General features: G+C 35.4%; 1 protein-coding gene across 5 annotated transcripts in view; it reads left to right on the top strand.

The window, feature by feature from the left end:
- Positions 1–19,702, top strand: part of Kif2a (kinesin family member 2A) — a 66,074-nt gene that overhangs the window by 34,705 nt on the left and 11,667 nt on the right. The window contains exons 5-17 of one of the 5 annotated variants that reach the window (XM_029557883.1): positions 2,529–2,594; positions 3,215–3,315; positions 5,320–5,415; positions 7,743–7,797; positions 8,239–8,401; positions 11,880–11,970; positions 12,403–12,466; positions 13,302–13,393; positions 14,100–14,242; positions 14,600–14,804; positions 15,469–15,579; positions 16,626–16,693; positions 19,012–19,125. In XM_029557883.1, coding sequence (XP_029413743.1) covers positions 2,529–2,594; positions 3,215–3,315; positions 5,320–5,415; positions 7,743–7,797; positions 8,239–8,401; positions 11,880–11,970; positions 12,403–12,466; positions 13,302–13,393; positions 14,100–14,242; positions 14,600–14,804; positions 15,469–15,579; positions 16,626–16,693; positions 19,012–19,125 — 1,369 coding nt within the window. Of the gene's footprint in view, positions 1–2,528; positions 2,652–3,214; positions 3,316–5,319; positions 5,416–7,742; positions 7,798–8,238; positions 8,402–11,879; positions 11,971–12,402; positions 12,467–13,301; positions 13,394–14,099; positions 14,243–14,599; positions 14,805–15,468; positions 15,580–16,625; positions 16,694–19,011; positions 19,126–19,702 lie in introns of all 5 variants that reach the window. The other 4 variants (XM_008856336.3, XM_029557889.1, XM_029557891.1 and 1 more) reach the window with 4 other exon arrangements.

Genomic DNA, 19,702 nt, shown 5'->3' with positions numbered 1-19,702 from the left:
AGGAGACTGAAGAGATGACTCCACAGTTAAGAGCACTGGCTGCTCTTGCAGAGGACCTGCGTTTGGTTACCCACATGACAGCTAACATCCATCTGTAACTCCAGTTCCAGGGAATCCGCTGCCCTCTTCTGACCTCTGCAAACATTGCACAACACAGATGCGCTTACATATGTGCAGGCGATATACTCATTCACATAAAATAAAAATAATTTTTCACCCCCTCCAAGGCTCAGGCACTTTTGTGGAAGAGGTTGGCAGAAAGAATATAAGAGCCAGAGGAAGGGGTGGAGTGTTAACTGGAAGTGTCCTCTGACCACTATGCCCGCAAGTTATAGTCGCACCTCCTTCCTGTGCTCTTCAAGTCGATGGGGGAGTCAGTTACTCCTCCCACCCAATCAGTCGACCTTAGCTGCATGTGGGGGAGGGGGCTAAGGATATATAAGTGGAGAATGCCATTAGGCACCTCTCACCATTTTGTGCAGCTGTCCAGAAGTCACAGGATCTATATTTGAGTGTGAAGCCATGAATGGGGAGTGGGGGGGGGCACTCGTCTGTAAATAAACCCCCACCCTATGCTCTGTTAGCAAGTCCAATAAACTTGTTAGGATTTGCAAAAGAGAAAAGAACAGAGCTAATGGAAACCTTCATTATTCCACCAAAGTTGACCCCACGTTGGCAAATCCTTTGATCTTTGATTTCTTATTCCTATTCCTCCCCCCCTTACACTTCATTATCTGCCTATTTTTTTATTTATATTTATTTATTTTGGAATTTTTGAGACAGTCTCCCTGTAGTCCCAGCTGGCCTGAAACTTGCTATGTAGACCAGGCTAGCCTCAAACTCACAGATATCAGCCTGCCTCTGCCTCCTGAGTACTGGGATTAAAGGTATGCGCCACTACACATATATATTGTATATATATTTTTATGTAACCTGCTTCAAGTTATTTCTGGAAAAATGTGTTAAAAGTTGCCTGTCTTTGGAATAATAAATAAATAAATTTTTTAAAAAGAAGGCAGAAGCAAGAAGATTCCCTACAAGTTGGAAGCACCCTTTCTCCAAAATAAAGAAACAAAACATTTAAAAAATGTAAGTGTAGCCAAGCGTGGTGGCCCACGCCTTTAATCCCAGCACTCAGGAGGCAGAGACAGGCGGATCTCTGTGAGTTCAAGGCCAGCCTGGTCTACATAGTGAGTTCCAGGACAGCTGGGGCTACAGGGAGACCCTGTCTCAAAAAGAAAAAAAATAATAATAATGTTATGTGAAGATTATAAACCTAACAAAATATGTAAGTTTTTATTCATCACAAATTTAACCATAATTTTCTAAGAGGCTTCCAAGAAATGGTTAGAGTCAGCAAAAGAAAATTCAAGTGCACATAAATTATAGTTGACGTCAAGTTTCATATACTTTCAGCCAGGATGTGTAGAATGTAGTGACTTTTTTACCATTAAGCAGTTTAGAATTATTGTATAATTACATTTCTCTTACTGCATGGATGGTAGTACAAGGTGAACCAGAAGCATCAGAGATTAGAAATAGAGGAGGAAAGAGGAGAGTGCTTCCTTCAAACACCACTCTTTGAGTTTTATTAGAATTTATTTTTCTTTAAAATTATATGTATATAGCCCAGATTGGTCTTGAACTCGATAGGCAGCAGAGAATGACCTTGAACTCCTGATTATCTTACTGCCCTCTCCCAAGTGTCGGAATTACAGGCCCGCACCAGCTCATACCCAGCTTTCTATTTATATTTAATTTCAAGATCCTTTTTCCATTTTTATAAAACATTTACAGTGGGGAACTAGTCTACTGAATATTTGCATATTGTTGAGAAAAGAATAGAATCTGGAATATAAAGAAGATTGAAAGTACTTTACAGGTTTGCTTTCTGTATATCTGAATAGTATAAATTTTTGAGAATGAATTTTGCACATATACTCTGAGGAAATATTTGTCTTTGCATTCTGAAACCATAAGACATGGGTTTCATGTACATGTTTCAAAAATGATTATTAAAAGTCAGTTTAACTTTGGTTTTTAGGTGAATGATTAGTTTTGTAGCCTGGTGTACACTGATGGAAATTAAATCTACACATAGCATTTTGTTTTTGTTTGTTGAGACAAGGTCTTACTGTATAGCCCTAGCTGGCTTGGAACTCACAGAGGTTCTCCTGCCTCTGTGTTCTGATGCAAATATTACTTTGAAAACTTCTTTTAGTTGAGTCAGTTTATTAAACAGAATTGAATGCTTTATAGACTATAGAAAAGCTTGGCAGTTTGCTAAATGCAGTTTATTTATTTAGTTTTTTTGAGGCAAGGTCTCACTATAACCTAGGCTTGCCTCATAATTTGTGTGTCTTCCAGCCTTATCCTACCAAGTGCTGGGATTATAGACATGAGCCACTATGCCTGGTTTAAGTGCAGTATATATGTATGTATGTATCAGATTTGTTTTTGAGGTGTCTGTTCCTTTTCCCATAGTTAGCTTTTATTAATTTTCTTTTCTGAATTAAAATTTTTTATAGTGGTTGGTTCAGCACGCGCACGGCCTAGTCAGCTTCCTGAACAGTCGTCCTCTACACAACAGAATGGTAGTGTTTCAGATATATCTCCAGTTCAAGCTGCAAAAAAGGAATTTGGACCCCCTTGTATGTAAATCATGTATCAAGGATTTAGTCATTTTAGGCATACATGTATTCTCTTTGGTCATCCTTTTAAGTTTCCAAATGGTAAACAGTTTAATTACAAATTTGGCTACAGAGTTCATTTTACCAACAAATTTCAAATTTTTTGTAGTACTTTGTTCTATTAATTGGTTTTTAAAATGTATTTTGGAGAATAAAATTTTTCATGCAGTTATAACAATGATTCACTTTTGAATTTAAAATTCTGGCTAGGTGATAATTTTTTTAATGTTCTGGAACAAAGTTATATACTAATTAGTTTTTTCAATGCAAAAGCCTATTATGCAAAACCAAGAGATGACATGTATCCATGTGTTTGAGTCACTTTTCTTGACTCATCTGTATATTGTCCTGTTCCTAGTTTTGTTAAAGCAGCTCGTAAGTGAAGTTCAACTAGCTGTAATAGGCATGCTTTATCACTGTGAATCTTTTTATGTGTATGTGCTGAAATTAGTCATAAAATTTATGTTAAGTATAATACTCTAAAAAAGAAAACTATGCTTTTACAACTCATCTTTTTCTTTTAGCACGTAGAAAGTCTAATTGTGTGAAAGAAGTAGAAAAATTACAAGAAAAACGAGAAAAAAGGCGATTGCAACAGCAAGAACTTAGAGAAAAAAGAGCCCAGGTTTGTAACATAAACTTGTGTATTTTTTTTCTGGACATTGGTTATATTACAACAATGAAGATAGTTGACTTAAAAAACTTGAAGAATTCCTTAAATTGATACTGAAAAATATTTAAAATGTTGTGAAAACAAATTACTGTGACAGATTTTTATTAGTTTGTTCTATCTTGAGTAGTAAGCAGTTGTATGTAGAATTCTAAAGTGCCTATTGTAACATTGAAAAATCGTAGGCTTTTGATTTAGAAACAGTTAAAAATAAAGATTTGGAAAAGTGCCTCAGTAAGTATGATTATAAGAATAAAGTTTACTATTGTTTTACCATGATTAAATTCAGCATAGCATAGTGAAAAGAGAAATAATTTTGTGTTTTGATTTATACTAGATACTGAGAATGGGTCTCTATTGTGTTCCTCTTTTGTTCTCTGTAGATGATAAGTCTATTTAATAACTCAAATTTGCATAGACAACTATCTTTACATATTAGAAATTTTGTTACTATTCTAATCAATTGTATGTATTGTTTCTATTTAATCTCAGAATTTGTTTCCTATAAAAATGCCATCAATTTATTTCATAGTATCTTCAAATGTCCTTAATTATGTTAGGCTTACCAGTTCGTATGTTGTGTTTTGGAATTGTAAGCCCAATATGCAACTTGAATAAATCAGAAAGTTACTTGAGAATATCTAGATGAAATAAATAAAGTCAGGCATGGTGGACCACATCTCTACTCCCAGCACTTGACAGGTAAAGGCAGGAGGATACGAAGTATCTCAGCTGCGGAGCAAGTTTGAGGCAAGCCTAGCCAACCTGAGACCCTGACTCCAAGGCCAAACAAGTACACAAAACACATTTACTTACACTCAGCATAGATGCCACCTGGTGTTTCCTGTAGGTACTGCCTAATTCTTAAATATCTTTCTAAGATCTCGTAACTCACACTTCACATTCTGCTTCTCAGCTGACATAAATGATACTCTTTTCTAAAAGATGAGTTGAAAATAAATCTCAGTAACAGTTTTGACATTTCTCTTCCAAGCAGTCTGAATATCATGAATGAAAAATATCTGACTTGAATATTAATTTATTATTTGTGGCTAAGGAGGCTGTTGACTGTTGCTGTTTATAACTTAATCAGAACTTTGACAGTATTGAAGAAAAAAAGTAAATTGCAGTCAGCATTCAATACTTTGAATTTTTTTTAAGTTTTAAAAAATTCTCTTGATTTTGAACTGGGTGTTATGGCACACCCTCCCAGTTTTTGGAAGGTGGAGGCAGGAGGATTGGGAGATAGAGGTCAGCCTGGGCTACATGAGACCCTAACTCCAAAAAATAAAGCACACAGATTATGTTGGCTTGTGCTTTCTCAGTTCTGTGTTATATTGCTTTTTGGTTGTTTTTGGTCAACAAAAGATAAATGAACATCAGTGGATCCATGTTATTTTACTGAATGCTAGATAAAACAAATCTAAAGAAATTGAATGTGGAATTCATTTTCCTAAGAATTTCAGCTTTTCCAAAGTTCTTTGCTAGTGTTCTAGAGTACTCTTCCTCTTGCTACATTTTCTGAGATAAGTAAATGTATATAAATGATTTTTGAAATAGCTCAATGGTAGTTTTAATGGAGAATCCTTGGAATTTGTTCTCAGGTTACATGTAGACTAACAGAATTGTAGTGGGTTTTGTTTTTGTTTTTGTTTTGTTTTGAGACGGGGTCTCATTTTGTAACCCTGGCTGGCCAGGAACACTTATCTATAGACCAGGCTAACCTTGTACACAAGAAGCCTTGCCTGACTCTGCCTCACAAGTGCTGAGATTAAGGATGTGCACTACCATGCCCAGCCAGCGTTGTGTTTTTTGTATGAAAGTGATTTTGAACACATTAAACTTGAACTTGGAAACTGTATCACATTTTTAGTTTGAGTTTGGTTGTAACAAATGGTACTGTATTGATTGAAATTTTGAACCACAAGTGTAAGTGGCAAATCCTCTGTTTTCTAATAGGATGTTGATGCTACAAATCCAAATTATGAAATTATGTGTATGATCAGGGACTTCAGAGGAAGTTTGGATTACAGACCATTAACAACAGCAGACCCTGTAAGGTTCTTTTCTTTTTAGTATTGCTCTAGAACTGTAATACTGTAAGAAAGTTCACACTTAATAAATTCATACTATATTCAGCCTGTACGTTTTTTTTCTTTCCTTATGGGGTTTATTCCCCAGTTTCAGAAGAAAATCAAGAAATACCTACTTTGCTTATCTTAAATAATTTTGAATATTAAAGATTCTGCTCACATAAGTGTTCTTCACAAGCAAATCCTTCTTGTATTAGAATGGCAGAGCAACAAGTAGAAGAGTAACATGAAGAGACCTAGTTTCCTTACTGACCTTCACTTAGGCTTTGATCTCAGTTCTGAGCCTACTTCATCTTTGCTTTGGACTGTATCCTACCATCATTCTAATTTTTTATTAATGTTTTTTTAATTATTCATTTAATAACCACATAATTAGAAGAAGCATTTCATGAGAACAGCAATTGACATATTCAATAACAATTTCCAGAGCTAAGATGCATCTGTTTCAAGATTGGCTGTACATTTTTAGGTTTACAGTTGAATTAATACAGTTATACAATATTGTACTCAGTATAAACCCTTTAAGATATAAAATTAAATGAGGTTTCAACCTTTAAAAAAGATCTCCATTTCATTATTAAAATACAGTTTCATATGGAAAAATTCATTTTTAATGCAACTGACACTAAGATGTTTGCACATGCGCTTCTAATCTCTGATTATTACTAGTCACAGTCAATTACTTTCTGAGCTCCTTGGCATCTGAGCATGGATATAAAGTCATCAGGTAGATTTCAATGGTAATGTTTTTCACATCTACTAATTATTAAGGAGCAAATTTTTATGCTTTGAAGAATTTTTTTTAATTTTTTAAAAAATTTAATAACCACATGATTAGAAGAAGCATTTCATTACAGCTTTAACATATTCAGTAACACACTCTAGAGCAAGGATACATCTCTTTCAAAAGTGGCTGTAAATTTTTAGGTTCACAGTTGAATTAATACGGTTATACAATATTGAACTCAGTATAGACCCTGTAAGATATAAAATTGAATGAGTTTTAACCCTTTAAAGAAGATCTCCATTTCAAGATACGCTGTTTCCTACATCTTTTATTTTTAGAAGCATATCATTACAACTTTAACATGCTCAATAACAGTTTCCAGAGGAAAGATACAGCTCCTTCAAAAGTGGCTATAAAATTTCTAGGTTCGCTGTTGAATCAATACAGTTATACAATATTTAATGTTTTATTTTTAAATAAATGACCTTAGTAAGAAGTAATGGTTCCTAAGGGTTGCAGTAGACCAGAATTCCAGTGCTGAAAAATAGTTTCATTACCTGCCCAAGTATGAAAATACTTTTGTAAATACAGTACTTAGGAAAAATAATCCATCTGATCTAACATACATAGTATCTTGTTACAGGAATATTTGCATTAGGCTGATGTGTTATAGAATCTGATAGAATTGTTACCTATAAACTCATATCCCCATATATTTTAGGCCTTGCCACACCTTCAGGTGTTTCACCTTCTGCACCTAGGTTCATATTTTAAAATTAGGGAAATTGGTAAACTTTTTGAAATGGGTCTGATGGTAGAAAATGATTTATTTCAAGATAGAATGTATTGAATATAATTTGATTTTTTTTTAATGTACATAAGAATTGTCATTCATGGGGCAGCAGAGATGGCTCAGTGATTAAGACACACACTGCTCTTGTAGAGGACTCAAGTTTGGTTCCCAAGGTTCCTAGCACCCATGTCAGGGAGATCTAATGCCTGTGATTCCCATGAGCATTTGTACTCACCTTCACTTAACACTCACAGGCACATATCTATACATGGGCATCACACATTTAATTAAAAATAAATCTTTGGGAAGGGGGAAGAAATTGTCTTTCATTCAATTTTGCTCGATAATGTGAGAATCCTGTTTTTTGCCTATAGTGATCTTTGCCTACAGTTTTACCTATAATCAACCTGAAAAGATACCATTTTTGTAGAACAGAAATTTTTATTTTTGTTGTATACAACACACCTTAAAATGAGTATGTTACCTCCTTAACAAGAACTTAATGATAAGAACAATAATACTTTACACAAAATTATTTTTAAGGCAATGTTTTGTCAAAAACAATGTTTCTACTGTGCTCAGAATTTTAGTAATAATTATGTCTGACAACCATAAAAATTTGTGCAAAACTAATTTGTTTTTAAAGCTTAACTATTATCTTTATGCTGTGTATAAATTTCTAAAAACCATGGAAATATTATGTAGTTTACTTTTCATTGTTTCACGTAGCAGTTATAATCAGTGAAACAAAGCATTTTTTTATTCCTAGATTGACGAACATAGGATATGTGTTTGTGTAAGAAAACGACCTCTCAATAAAAAAGGTATGCTTAATGAGCTTTGTATAGAATTGAATTTAGAAATCAGTCAGGTATGGTAGCAAATGCTTATAATCCTAACACCTGGAATTTGAGGGAGGAGGATTGTGAATTCCAGAGCAGCCTGGATTACGTTGTAAGACATTTCAAAAAAGAAAAGTTGAGGGTCGATGAGATGGCTCAGCAAGTACAGGTGCTTACTACCAAGCCTGATGACCTGAGTTTGATCCCTGGGACCCACACTGTGAAGGGAAAGAACTGAGTCTCAGAAGTGGTCTGACCCCCACACAAGTACCTGCACAGCAGCCCATCTCTCTCCCACTCTACCCCACCCCACATGCACAATTTTTAAGTTTTTAAGGACTTTAAAAAAACTAAATTATTTTTTATTCATTAGTTTAAAAGCTGTGAAAATTACTGAATATTTATTTTCACTTATTCTTTTAGAAACTCAAATGAAAGATCTTGATGTAATCACAATCCCTAGTAAAGATGTTGTAATGGTACATGAACCCAAACAAAAAGTAGACTTAACAAGGTACTTAGAAAACCAGACATTTCGTTTTGATTATGCCTTTGATGACTCCGCTCCTAATGAAATGGTGTACAGGTAGGTGGATTTATTTCAGATTAATTAAAGTTCTCTTCTTACACTGCATCCATCAATTCCCTGACAGCTCTCCAGAGGTGTAATGTGCATTTTCATTCTGAGTTTAAATGAGGAAATGTATTAAATTCTGTATTGAGTTTTAACACATTTTTTATGTTTTATTATTTTTATATGTATGAGTATATTGCCTGCATATGTGTAAATGCACCTGTGTAATGCAGTGCCTGTGGAGGTCAGAAGAAGGCATTGGATTCCCCCAGAACTAGACTTACAGATGGTTGTTAGCCACCATGTGCGTGCTGGGAATTGAACCCGGGTCCTCTGAGCAGCCAGTGCTCTTTCACCACTGAGCCATCTCTCCAGCCCCAACACACACTTTCTTTAATGCTTCAAAAATTAGAGGTTTATTTGTCCAGGTCTTTGTTTAGCGTATGTTATAAATAAGGTAAATAAGTTACATAAATCTATTTACATTTGCTTTATTTTTATCACTTTTAAGTTTGATGATAGTTTGAATACATAAAATTCTTGTTTACATATTAAATTTACACATAATTCAAAGTTGCATGTATTAAATACATGGGTATTGCAGATTTTTGTTAGATTTTTCAGTTGTCATTTTGCAAGCATGTACTCATTTCTAATAAGCATAATAGATTTTAGCAGCATTGCTATTTTATTCCATGTATAAATATTTTCAAATGCTGCATTTTATTCTCCAATTGTATTTTATAAAAAATGCCTAAAAAACAAAAAATTAGAGTTAATAAGAATCTAAGAACTGTATTAAGACCAGCTTCATTGATCTTAGACCAATAAACTAGGACAAAATTAAAGGACATTGGAGTACTGCCGGGCATGGTGGCACACACCTTTGATCACAGCACTCCAGAGGCAGAGGCAGGTGGATCTCTGTGAGTTCACAGCCCGCCTAGTCTACATAGTGAGTTCCAGGATAACTGGACCTATAGGGAGACCCTGTCTCAAAACGACCAAAAAAAAAGAACACTGGAATACTAGGTAGATTATAAAGTATGTATTTAAGATGGAAATTGTTAATCATAAATGGGTTTTTTTTTTAAGCTCTCTGCAATTCTTTTTCAATCCCTTCTTCTACTTCTCCTTTGCCATAAAGTATAAGTTCATTTGGCTTTTATAATAGTTTTCAAGTAATCATGCAGATGTGTTTGTGATAGATCTAATAAACATTTGGGGTTTCACCTTGTATTTATGCTTCTTACCGCTACCAGTAGGTAGCTCTTACACTTGCTTCTTCTTTTATGCCTGAGGAAACTGTACATAATTTTTTTGGACCCAGTTGTTCTTCAGACTTACGCATAGTTCCATTAGACTGAAGCTTTTCCTTGCCCTTTTTTGTTGTGTGCCTTGAACTTTGCACTAAAAAAATTTAGCAAAGCTATATTGTTTGTAGATTTATTTTCTAGCACATCTTTTAGTACTCTTCTCAGTGAAGAAGTATTATCTTATCCCTTCCTATCTTATGAATTGTTGTTTGAAATTATCCTTAAAATAGCCTTAAACAATTTATTAGGTTGGTGTAAAAGTAATTGCAGTTTTTGCCTGCAATTGGTCATTAGATATTTGAATACATTCAGTTTTTTGTTTTGTTTTGTTGGGCCAGGGTTTCCTTGTAGCTTCACCTTCAACTCACTATGAAGATCAGACTGGCCTGGATCTCACAGATACCCACGTGCCTCTGCCTTTGGAGTGCTGGAACTAAAGGCGTGTACACTATGCCTGGCTTGAATACATTTCTTTCTTTTTTTTTTAATGTGTATGAATGTATTGTCTGCATGTATGTGAGTGCACCCATGTTGTGCAGTGCCGCGGAGGTCAGAAGAGAGGGCTTTGGATTCCCCTGGAACTGGAGTTAAGGATGGTTTGTAGCCACCATGTGGGTGCTGGGAATCAAACCCGGGTCCTCTGCAAGAGCAGTCAGTGCTCTTAACTTCTGAGCCGTCTCTCCAGCCCCGAGTATATTTCATTAAATGCAAATTATGTTATCCATCATTTGAATGTTATTTTGTCATTTTGCTTTTTGCTAATGACTTATACTCTGTTCATTTTATTTATTTTATACTGTGAAATAATGTTAGACAAAAAGCAAATTCAAGTGGTTTTCTTATTTGAGTTTAAAATGGGTCATAAAATAAGAAAGATGCCTTGCAACATCAACACATTTGGCCCTGGAACTGCTAATGAACATAACAGTGTATTGGTGGTTCAAGAAATTTTGCAAAGTAGAAGAGAGCCTTGAAGATGAAAGCATAGTGCTGTTCCATCAGAAGTTGGCAGTGTCCTCTTGAGAGAAACCAATGAAGCTGATCTTCTTACAGCTACATGAGAAGTTGCCAAAGAACTCATCATGGATCTTTCAACCATCATTCAGCATTTGAAGCAAAGTGAAAAGGCTCCATAAGTGGGTACCTTGTGAATTAACCAAAAGATTTCTTTTTGAACTATTGTCCTCTCTTACTTTATACAACAGTGAGCCTTTTCTCAAGCTGATTGTGACATGCAACAGAAGTGGGTTGTGTGCGATGACCAGCTCAGTAGTCTGAGACCTAAGAGACTGAGAATAAACTCCAAAGCACTTTCCAAAGTCATATTGGGGGTGGGGAGTCTTCCTGATCGGATCCACCACAGCTTTCTGAGTTCTGGAGAAACCATTACATCTGAGAAGTGTGCTCAGCAATTCAGTGCCATGTATCCAAAGCTGCCAGGCCTGCCACTGACTTTGGTCAACAGAAGAGCCCCCATCCAAATGAGGCTACATTTTGCCTTGTCCACCATTTTCACCTGACCTCTTGCCAGCCAACCACCACCTCTTCAAACATCTCAACAGCTTTTTGCAAGGAAAACACTTTGACAACTAGCAGAATGCATAAAATACTTTGCAGGAGTTTATAGAATCCCAAAGCACAGATTTATATGATATAGAAATAGACAAATATGGGGGCTAGAGAGAGGGCTCAGTGGTTAAGAGCACCAACTGCTCGTGCAGAGGACCCGGGTTCGATTCCCAGCACCCACATGGTGGCTACGAACCATCCTTAACTCCAGATCCAGGGGAATCCGAAGCCCTCTTCTGACCGCGGCATTGCACCACATGGGTGCACTCACATACATGCAGGCAGTACACTCATACACATAAAAATAATAAATATTTTTTTTAAAAAAGAAATAAACATTTCCCATTGGCAAAAAAAGTGATTATAATGGTTCCTGTTTCTACTGATAAAGATATGTTTGAACCTATTTATAATGACATATAATTCATGGTCTAAAGCAGCAGTTCTTTTGCACCAATCTAATACTTGATATTTTAAACTAAGATTTGTTTGAACTCTGGATATGCTTTATTTATGAAATAGACTTTGTTGTTTGGTATTACTTTAGTTACTTGTTTAACTTAAATATTCAGTGACACACTCTGACTTTCATTTTAATAAATAAGGTTTACTGCTAGACCGCTAGTGGAAACTATATTTGAAAGAGGAATGGCTACATGCTTTGCTTACGGGCAGACTGGAAGTGGAAAAACTCACGTGAGTAATTTGTTATAGTCTACAATCTCTGCCTTACAGATTGAGTATAAGACCTAAATTGCTTTGTGAGTGTCTGTGCATGTGTGTGCTTGTACTGTGGAGGCCAGAGGGCAATCTTGGGTGTCATTACTCAGTGCCATCCACTTTGTTTTTCAAGACCAGGTTTCTCATTGGCCTGGAACTACCAAGCAAGCTAGGCTGGCCGGCCACTAGGCCCCAGGAGCTGCTCATCTCCACCTTCCTAGCACTGGGATTGCACATGTACACTATTACACCTGCTTTCTCCACGTGGGTTCTGAAAGATAGAACTCAAATCTTGTGTTTGCATGGCAAGCACTTTACTGACTGAGCTATCATCCCAAACCTAAGACCTAAATTCTTAAGATTTATTCCTAAATAATGTCTATACCATATTTTCTTTTCCAAATGTAGACTATGGGTGGTGACTTTTCAGGAAAGAACCAAGATTGTTCTAAAGGAATTTATGCATTAGCAGGTAAGTGTTCTTAGTGTACATACTTTCTGGTATTCTTAAATATTCAGATGTGTTTGAAATAAGGCGTTTTATTATTCATCTATACATAGTATATTATTAGGTGAATTGTAGGTTATCAGATTGTTTGAAAAGAAATGGAAGGTTATGCTAGGCATGGTGACATAAACCTATATTCCCAGCTCTTGGAAGGCTGAAACGAGAGGATTGGGATTCAGGGTCACCATCAGCTACATAGTAAATTTGAGACCAGTCTTGGCTATATGAGGTCTTGTCTCAAAAAAGAGAAAAAAAGTAGTAAAAGAAATATAAGATTAAGCTTTTGGTGACAAAAATCTTGATTATTTTTGTATCAGTGTAATGTGGAGACTAGTATAAATCACTAATGAGTGCATTGTAAAAAGGTTTTCTTTGATCTGGTTATGAGAATAACCTTATTCTTACCTGTTCCCATACCCCCTTCTTTGTTGTTGAGACAAGGTATCATGTATTTCAGGCTGGCCTCAATGTTGGTATGCAGCTGAGGATGACCTTGAACTTCCGATTCTCCTGCCTCCATTACCTAAGTGCTGGGGTTAATAGGAGTGTTCCACCATGTCCGCTTTTTGCAGTGCTGTAGACTAAAGTTATAGCTTCATGCATGCTAAGCAAAGATTCTACCAACTGAACTGTATGCTGAGGCCCTTTCAAGAATAAATAATAGTATACTTTTATGGAAATGAAAGAGAATAGCTTCTTTTACAACTATTTAATTATTAAAGAGTCTTCTAAAAATTTTTTTAAAAGTAAAAATATTTGTTGCATCCTAACAACTTCCTATATGTGAAATTTTTGACAGCTCGAGATGTCTTTTTAATGCTGAAGAAGCCAAATTACAAGAAACTAGAACTTCAAGTATATGCAACCTTTTTTGAAATTTATAGTGGAAAGGTATGTGAGACTTTTTTTTAATGTGTGTGGGAGGGTGTATATATATGTGCAGGGGGTGGGTTTGTGAGTGCATGTGGGTTCATATTTATGTAAGTGTGTGTGTACACAAGTGTACATGTAAAAGTCAACTTCTGGTGTCATTTCTCAAGAGCTGTCTCTAACCTCGTGTTTTTTTTAATTCACATATTTTATGTGAATGAATATTTTGCCTGCATGTATGCAAGTACTACATGTGCACATTGCCCACAGAGGCCAGAAGAGGGCATTGAATTCCCTGGAACTGGAGTTACAGACAGTTAGCTGCCATGTGGGTGCTGGGAACTGAAAGCAGGTCCTCTGCAAGAGCAGTCAGTACTCTTAACCACTGAGCCATCTCTCCAGCCCCCAACCTTGTTTATTTTGAGACAATGTCTGTCACTGGGACCTGGGGCTTGCCAATTAAGATAGGCTGACAGGCCTGTGAGCCCCGGGGATTCTCTCATCACTACCTTCCCAGTGCTGGAATTTCAGGCATATACCACCACACCCAACTTTTTGGGGGGGATCAAATTGGGGTTCTTTTGCTACAAATATTGTTTATATCTTGAGACTTTTTAAGTGTTTAAAGCTGTCAGTATTGAACATTGTTCTGGTAATAGTAGAGCTGGGTGTTTTTGTTTTTTTTTTTTTTCCAAGAGCTAGTTTTCTTATTTGAATTTTTTTGTAGGTGTTTGACTTGCTAAATAGGAAAACAAAATTAAGAGTACTAGAAGATGGAAAACAGCAGGTGCAAGTGGTAGGACTACAGGAACGGGAAGTCAAATGTGTGGAAGATGTACTGAAACTCATTGACATAGGCAACAGTTGTAGGTAAGTCTAAAAGGGAGACTTCAGTTTAGATACTGTGGATATAGCCTACAAAGCCAAGAGGTTCTCAGTATACCTTGGAAGTAAAAATCATCATTCATGAAAGTTTTGCATGACAAGTTGAGTAGCATCTATTATATTGATAACATGCTGCACATATGTTGGAAAAATGTCAGAATAAATGATAGGAATCAGTTATATGTAACTGGTATTAACTCAGTATCTTCTGTGTTTAAGTGATGTAAACTGACTACATAGATTTTTTTTTTTTTTGGTTGCTGTTTTTGAAAAGTGAAAATATTATGGTTAACATGTAAATAAAAGTTTTGATGTATCAAGATGTCCTTAATCACATTGTAGAACATCTGGTCAGACATCTGCAAATGCACATTCATCTCGGAGTCATGCAGTGTTTCAGATTATTCTTAGAAGAAAAGGAAAACTACATGGCAAGTTTTCTCTCATTGATTTGGCTGGGAATGAAAGAGGAGCTGATACGTCCAGTGCAGACAGACAAACTAGGCTTGAAGGTGCTGAAATTAATAAAAGCCTTTTAGCACTCAAGGTAAATAAAATATATTTAATTATTAAAGTTTGTTTACCTTTGATTCTAATTTTGCTTACTTGGTTGTAAAAATAAATAGCGTTTTACCTAATAAAAAGAATTTCAAACGTAGTTGTTACACTTGTAGTAGACTGAATTGTATATAGAATTTTTCCTTACATACATTATTCATTCTTTTTAGATGAGATAAAGGATGTGAGTCAACAATTGAGGCCAATTCTGAGGCTAATTAACTAGATTCTAAAGGCCTGTCATCAGCTAGGCTTTCTTCAGGGGACAAAACTATGGAATTGAGCTAAGAAATGGTTTCTTAGAAAAACATGGAATGGCTTTCACTGAGGTTATATTTTTTCTTTTGGGATGCCACTGTTTTTAAATTTCAACTTTTATAGCTTTCCTGTTGCCTGGACTTTTAAACACTGGTTATAGTTTTCAGAGGTTTCATTTTTTTTGTGGGGTTTTTGTGATGAAGGTTTGCTTTTGTTGCCATTCATTTTCTTGACTCAACATTTAAGAAAACATCTTTAAATGCTGTAAAACTTAGAATTTTCAGAGCTTATCAGCCCTTAGATGTCAGCAAGTAGGAAACATCTTAAAATTGTTGATTAAAGTCACTCTTTGTAACAAAACCTAAACTATAAGAAAATATTTTCTTAATTTTCAGGAGTGCATCAGAGCCTTAGGAAGAAATAAGCCTCATACTCCTTTTCGAGCAAGTAAACTCACTCAGGTGTTAAGAGATTCATTCATAGGTGAAAATTCCCGTACTTGCATGGTAAGTTTATTTTTGTTTTTTTATCTTAACTCCTCAAAGAATAACTACAAAATATTTGTATGAGTTTTAGGTGTTAATTACAATTAATTAGTCTTCTCTTTTGAGAGACAGTGATGTTAAAATGTGATGCCAGTCTGATGAAAAGTATTATATTACAGCTATAATTCTAATTTCAACATCAGGATACATCATAAAAACTCTAAATTCTCTTTTTTAAAATTTTACTTTATATGTGTTTTGCCTACATGTACGTATGTACACCACATGTTGCAATGCCTGCAAAAGCCAGAAGAGGACATCAGATCCCCTGGAACTGAAGTTATGGACAGTTGTTTGCCACTGTATGGGTGCTGGGAACTGAACCCAGGTCCTTTCCAAGAGCAGCCAGTGTTCGTAACCACTGAGCCACCTCTCCAGCCCCCAAACTCTAGATTCTCTTATTCTGGCTTATTATTTTAACAGAAGTTAACTTACTCCCAATTCTTATTTCCTTGGTAAGGTTAGTAACAAACTGTAGTCTCTTCATACATTTATCTATGTTGCTTATAGTTTTGTATATTACTAGCTCAGTGGTCAACCAAAGATTGGGCAATTTTGTATAGAATTTTGAGTTTCTCTCAGTATTTCTCTTCTAGGACAGTTTCAGTTTTCCAGCTGCTGTGGTCCCAGCTCTCAGACTGTGCCTTCCAGCTTCTTAATCAGTGATACTAGATGTTTCTGATGAGACTTAGTGATCCTAGGTGACATCAGTAGGGCTTTCTTTTCAGCAGAATGCTCTTTAAAAAATAGGAGTGAGGGACAGTCTGTTGTTCCTTCTTTAAATGTTTGCCTTCATTTTCTGCTAGATTTTAATAACTTTCTGAAGGCTTCAGAGAGTTGTTTATATTTTTACCTGGATTTTATTATGTGATTACATGTGTACTAGATAGACAGATCTTAGAGGTCAGATAATAGCTGTTGTAAGATTAGACCTAAATAAGCTATTTGTCAGGATTATTGTCTTGATCATTTATGATTTTATGTTTCCATTTTTTTCACCCTTATAGATTGCCACAATCTCTCCAGGAATGGCATCCTGTGAAAATACTCTTAATACATTAAGATATGCAAATAGGTATGAGAACTGTTTCTACATTTTGAAATTTGAAATCTAACACTGTATTAGAGAAGTATTTATTATGCTATACCTAATAGGGGAACCAGGCATGGTGGCACACGCCTGTAATCCCAACATTTGATGAAGTTGCAGGAGGATCTGCAGTTGCAAGCTATTCTGACCTACACGAGACCCTATATCACAACAAATTTTAAAAACCCTCAAAACCTAACAGGGCAAATTTTCTTATATTGTTCTTTGAATTTACAAAATAAAGTTGTATATTATTTAAGAATATAATGTTTAGAGTTGTTTTAGAAAAATGGGGGGCTGGAGAGATGGCTCAGCGGTTAAGAACACTGACTGTTCTTGCAGAAGACCCGGGTTTGAATCCCAGTACGCACATGGCAAACAACTGTCCGTAACTCCAGTTCCAGCCTCTTCTGTCCTCCGTAAGCATTGCACAACACGGGTACACTTATCTACATGCAGGCAATACACGCATACACATAAAATATTAAAATTAGTAAAATGAGTAGGAACGTGTTATATAATTAAGACTCTATTCATGACTTTTCTCTCTCCTAGAATGTGGTTACATTTTTCCATTTCAATACATTAGAGTTCATAGTATTTTACTACATTTCAATCATGCAAATCTTTATTGTATTACTACCAAGTGAGAATCAGAAAGTTAGTCTTATTTCTTGAAATTGTTTTGCTCTGTACTGAAATTATTCTTGGTTATTTTTTTAATATTTTATTATTTTATAAGTGTTTGTATGTAGGTAGGTGCATCCATGTCATCCATTGCCCACAGAAGTCAAAAGACGGCGTTAAAATCCCTGAAACTGGAGTTATAGATTGGTTGTTAGCCACCATGTGGGTGCTGGGAATCAAACTGGGTTTTGGCTTATGAAACGACATTTTGTTCATCCTAAGAAAATAGAATATGTTGCAGTATTTAAATCACATAGAAATTATTTGGATGCCGGGCTAAGCTTGCAGTTTAGTTAATGACATTTTTTGAATAAGATACTTGACTTCTAAGTTTTGTTGTCTATGAAATGAAGATAATATCACAAGAGTCTTACCATGTCTATATAATATAATGCCTAAAAGATACTAATGCTAGTACTTGACATATAGGAAATACTTAATTTATAGATTACTATAAAATTACTATATTATACTATATTTATTTATTATAGTACTGTAAATTGCTATAAAATGTCACATTAAGCAGGATGAGAGACGTACTTGAGTTAAATGTAACTACTGTAGTCATTAGCAAAGCCATTTTTAAATTCTATTGCTAAAGGCTATTTCCCATTAGGGTTCTTCATTAAAATTACCAGCCACAAAATCTTGAGTATCTCTTTTCACAGTCATATGGAGGAAGTTATATAGCGAATGCAATTATAGATAAGCAAAAGTTAACAATACAAACCATGGGTGCCTTAAGGCATTAGGATTTCATTCTTTTTTTCTTTTTTTTTTTTTTTTTTTTTTCATTCTTTTACACCTGGTTTAAGAAGGTCTACAAAAGTGTTGAGAACTCAGGGCTGAGGAGCTGGCTCAGATGGTAAAGTTCTTTCTGCTCAAGCATAAAGACCTGAGCTTGGATCCCCTCCCAGCACTTGGGAGGCAGAGGCAGGGAGATCTCTGTGAGTTCCAGGCCAGCTGGGGCGACAGGGAGACCCTGTCTCAAAAAAAGAACCCCACCCCCCCAAAAAAGCTGGGTTCCTTGGCATATACCTTGTAATCCCAGAGCCAGGAAGATGGAGACAGGAGAATCCCTGGGCTTCACTGGCCAGCTCTTCGAGCTGAGTTGGTAAGTTCTGAGTTTGGTGAGAGACCTTGTCTCAGAAAATAAAAAGAGTGATTGAGGAAGACATTCCACATTGGCCTCTGGCATCCACATGTGTGTACACAGTACATACACATACATGCACACACATAATCTCTGCCCCCAATTATGAGGACTAATGAAGGCTAATAAAATATTCATGCTGCTGTCCACATGAGGAAATTAGATTGTGTGGTCATGTCCCATGAAGCAAAGGACCTTCAGATTTAGGGAGTGGCCTTGTTAAGTTTCCAGGAAGATTTTTGGGAAGGAAAGTACACTACTAGAAAGATTTTTTGTTTTATTTTGTTTGTTTCTGAGTTAGGAGGGTCAATAAGAGGTTCAGGAACCTCTTTAAATTACTTGTGAAATAATATTCTAAATATGTTGTTATAACAAATTCAATATTCTTTTCTAAACAAAATGTGAACTGTGTATGCTGTCTTTACCAAGAACCTCTTAATTTGTTGCTGTTTTGGTACTGCAGAGTAAAGGAGTTTGGAATTAGTCCATCAGACATTCCCTTCTCCCAGGGTAGTGGCAGTCGCCCTGATCTCTCTCCTTCTTATGATTATGACGACTTTTCTCCTTCGATTACCAGGTCTTACTTCTTTCTGTACATAAGATGCTAATTTTACTAGCTTGTTTTGAATTGTGCTGTATATAAGTATTTCATTGACTTTTGTTCTGAGCCATTTTATTTTTCATTTTCACTTCATTTAGGTGGTGGTTGTACTGCATGATCTACATTTTTTTGCCCTCTTTATTTGCTTTAAAAATATTGATTTAGAATTCAAGCTTCTTATTTCCCCTCATTTTTAAAAAAGATGATGTCACTTTTACATATTTATCTTTAATATGTATGGTATAAGTTTCGTTGTTTGCAAGGAAATAAAATTCTCATGACTCAAAGTATATCCTTTAATTTGTAAATTTAAATGAGGAAACATTTTTAAGTGGCAGAAGTTAGAATCTTACAGTCTTTAGGTGTTAGAGATAAAATTGTTTCATATTTAGCTATCTTTAACAGTATGACTACTGGAAATCTTCAACATATATAAAATTCCTTCAGCAATGATTTCTTTATGGACCTTGACAATTTTTCTGTCATATAATGTAATTGAAACAATAGTTTATTTCTTTAAAATATTGGATCTATATACTTTAGTAATTTTCAC

Source organism: Nannospalax galili, unplaced genomic scaffold, assembly GCF_000622305.1.
Source record: "Nannospalax galili isolate Female #2095 unplaced genomic scaffold, S.galili_v1.0 scaffold751, whole genome shotgun sequence".
Classification (NCBI taxonomy): Eukaryota; Metazoa; Chordata; class Mammalia; order Rodentia; family Spalacidae; genus Nannospalax; species Nannospalax galili.
This window is presented reverse-complemented; position numbering and strand designations above follow the sequence as displayed.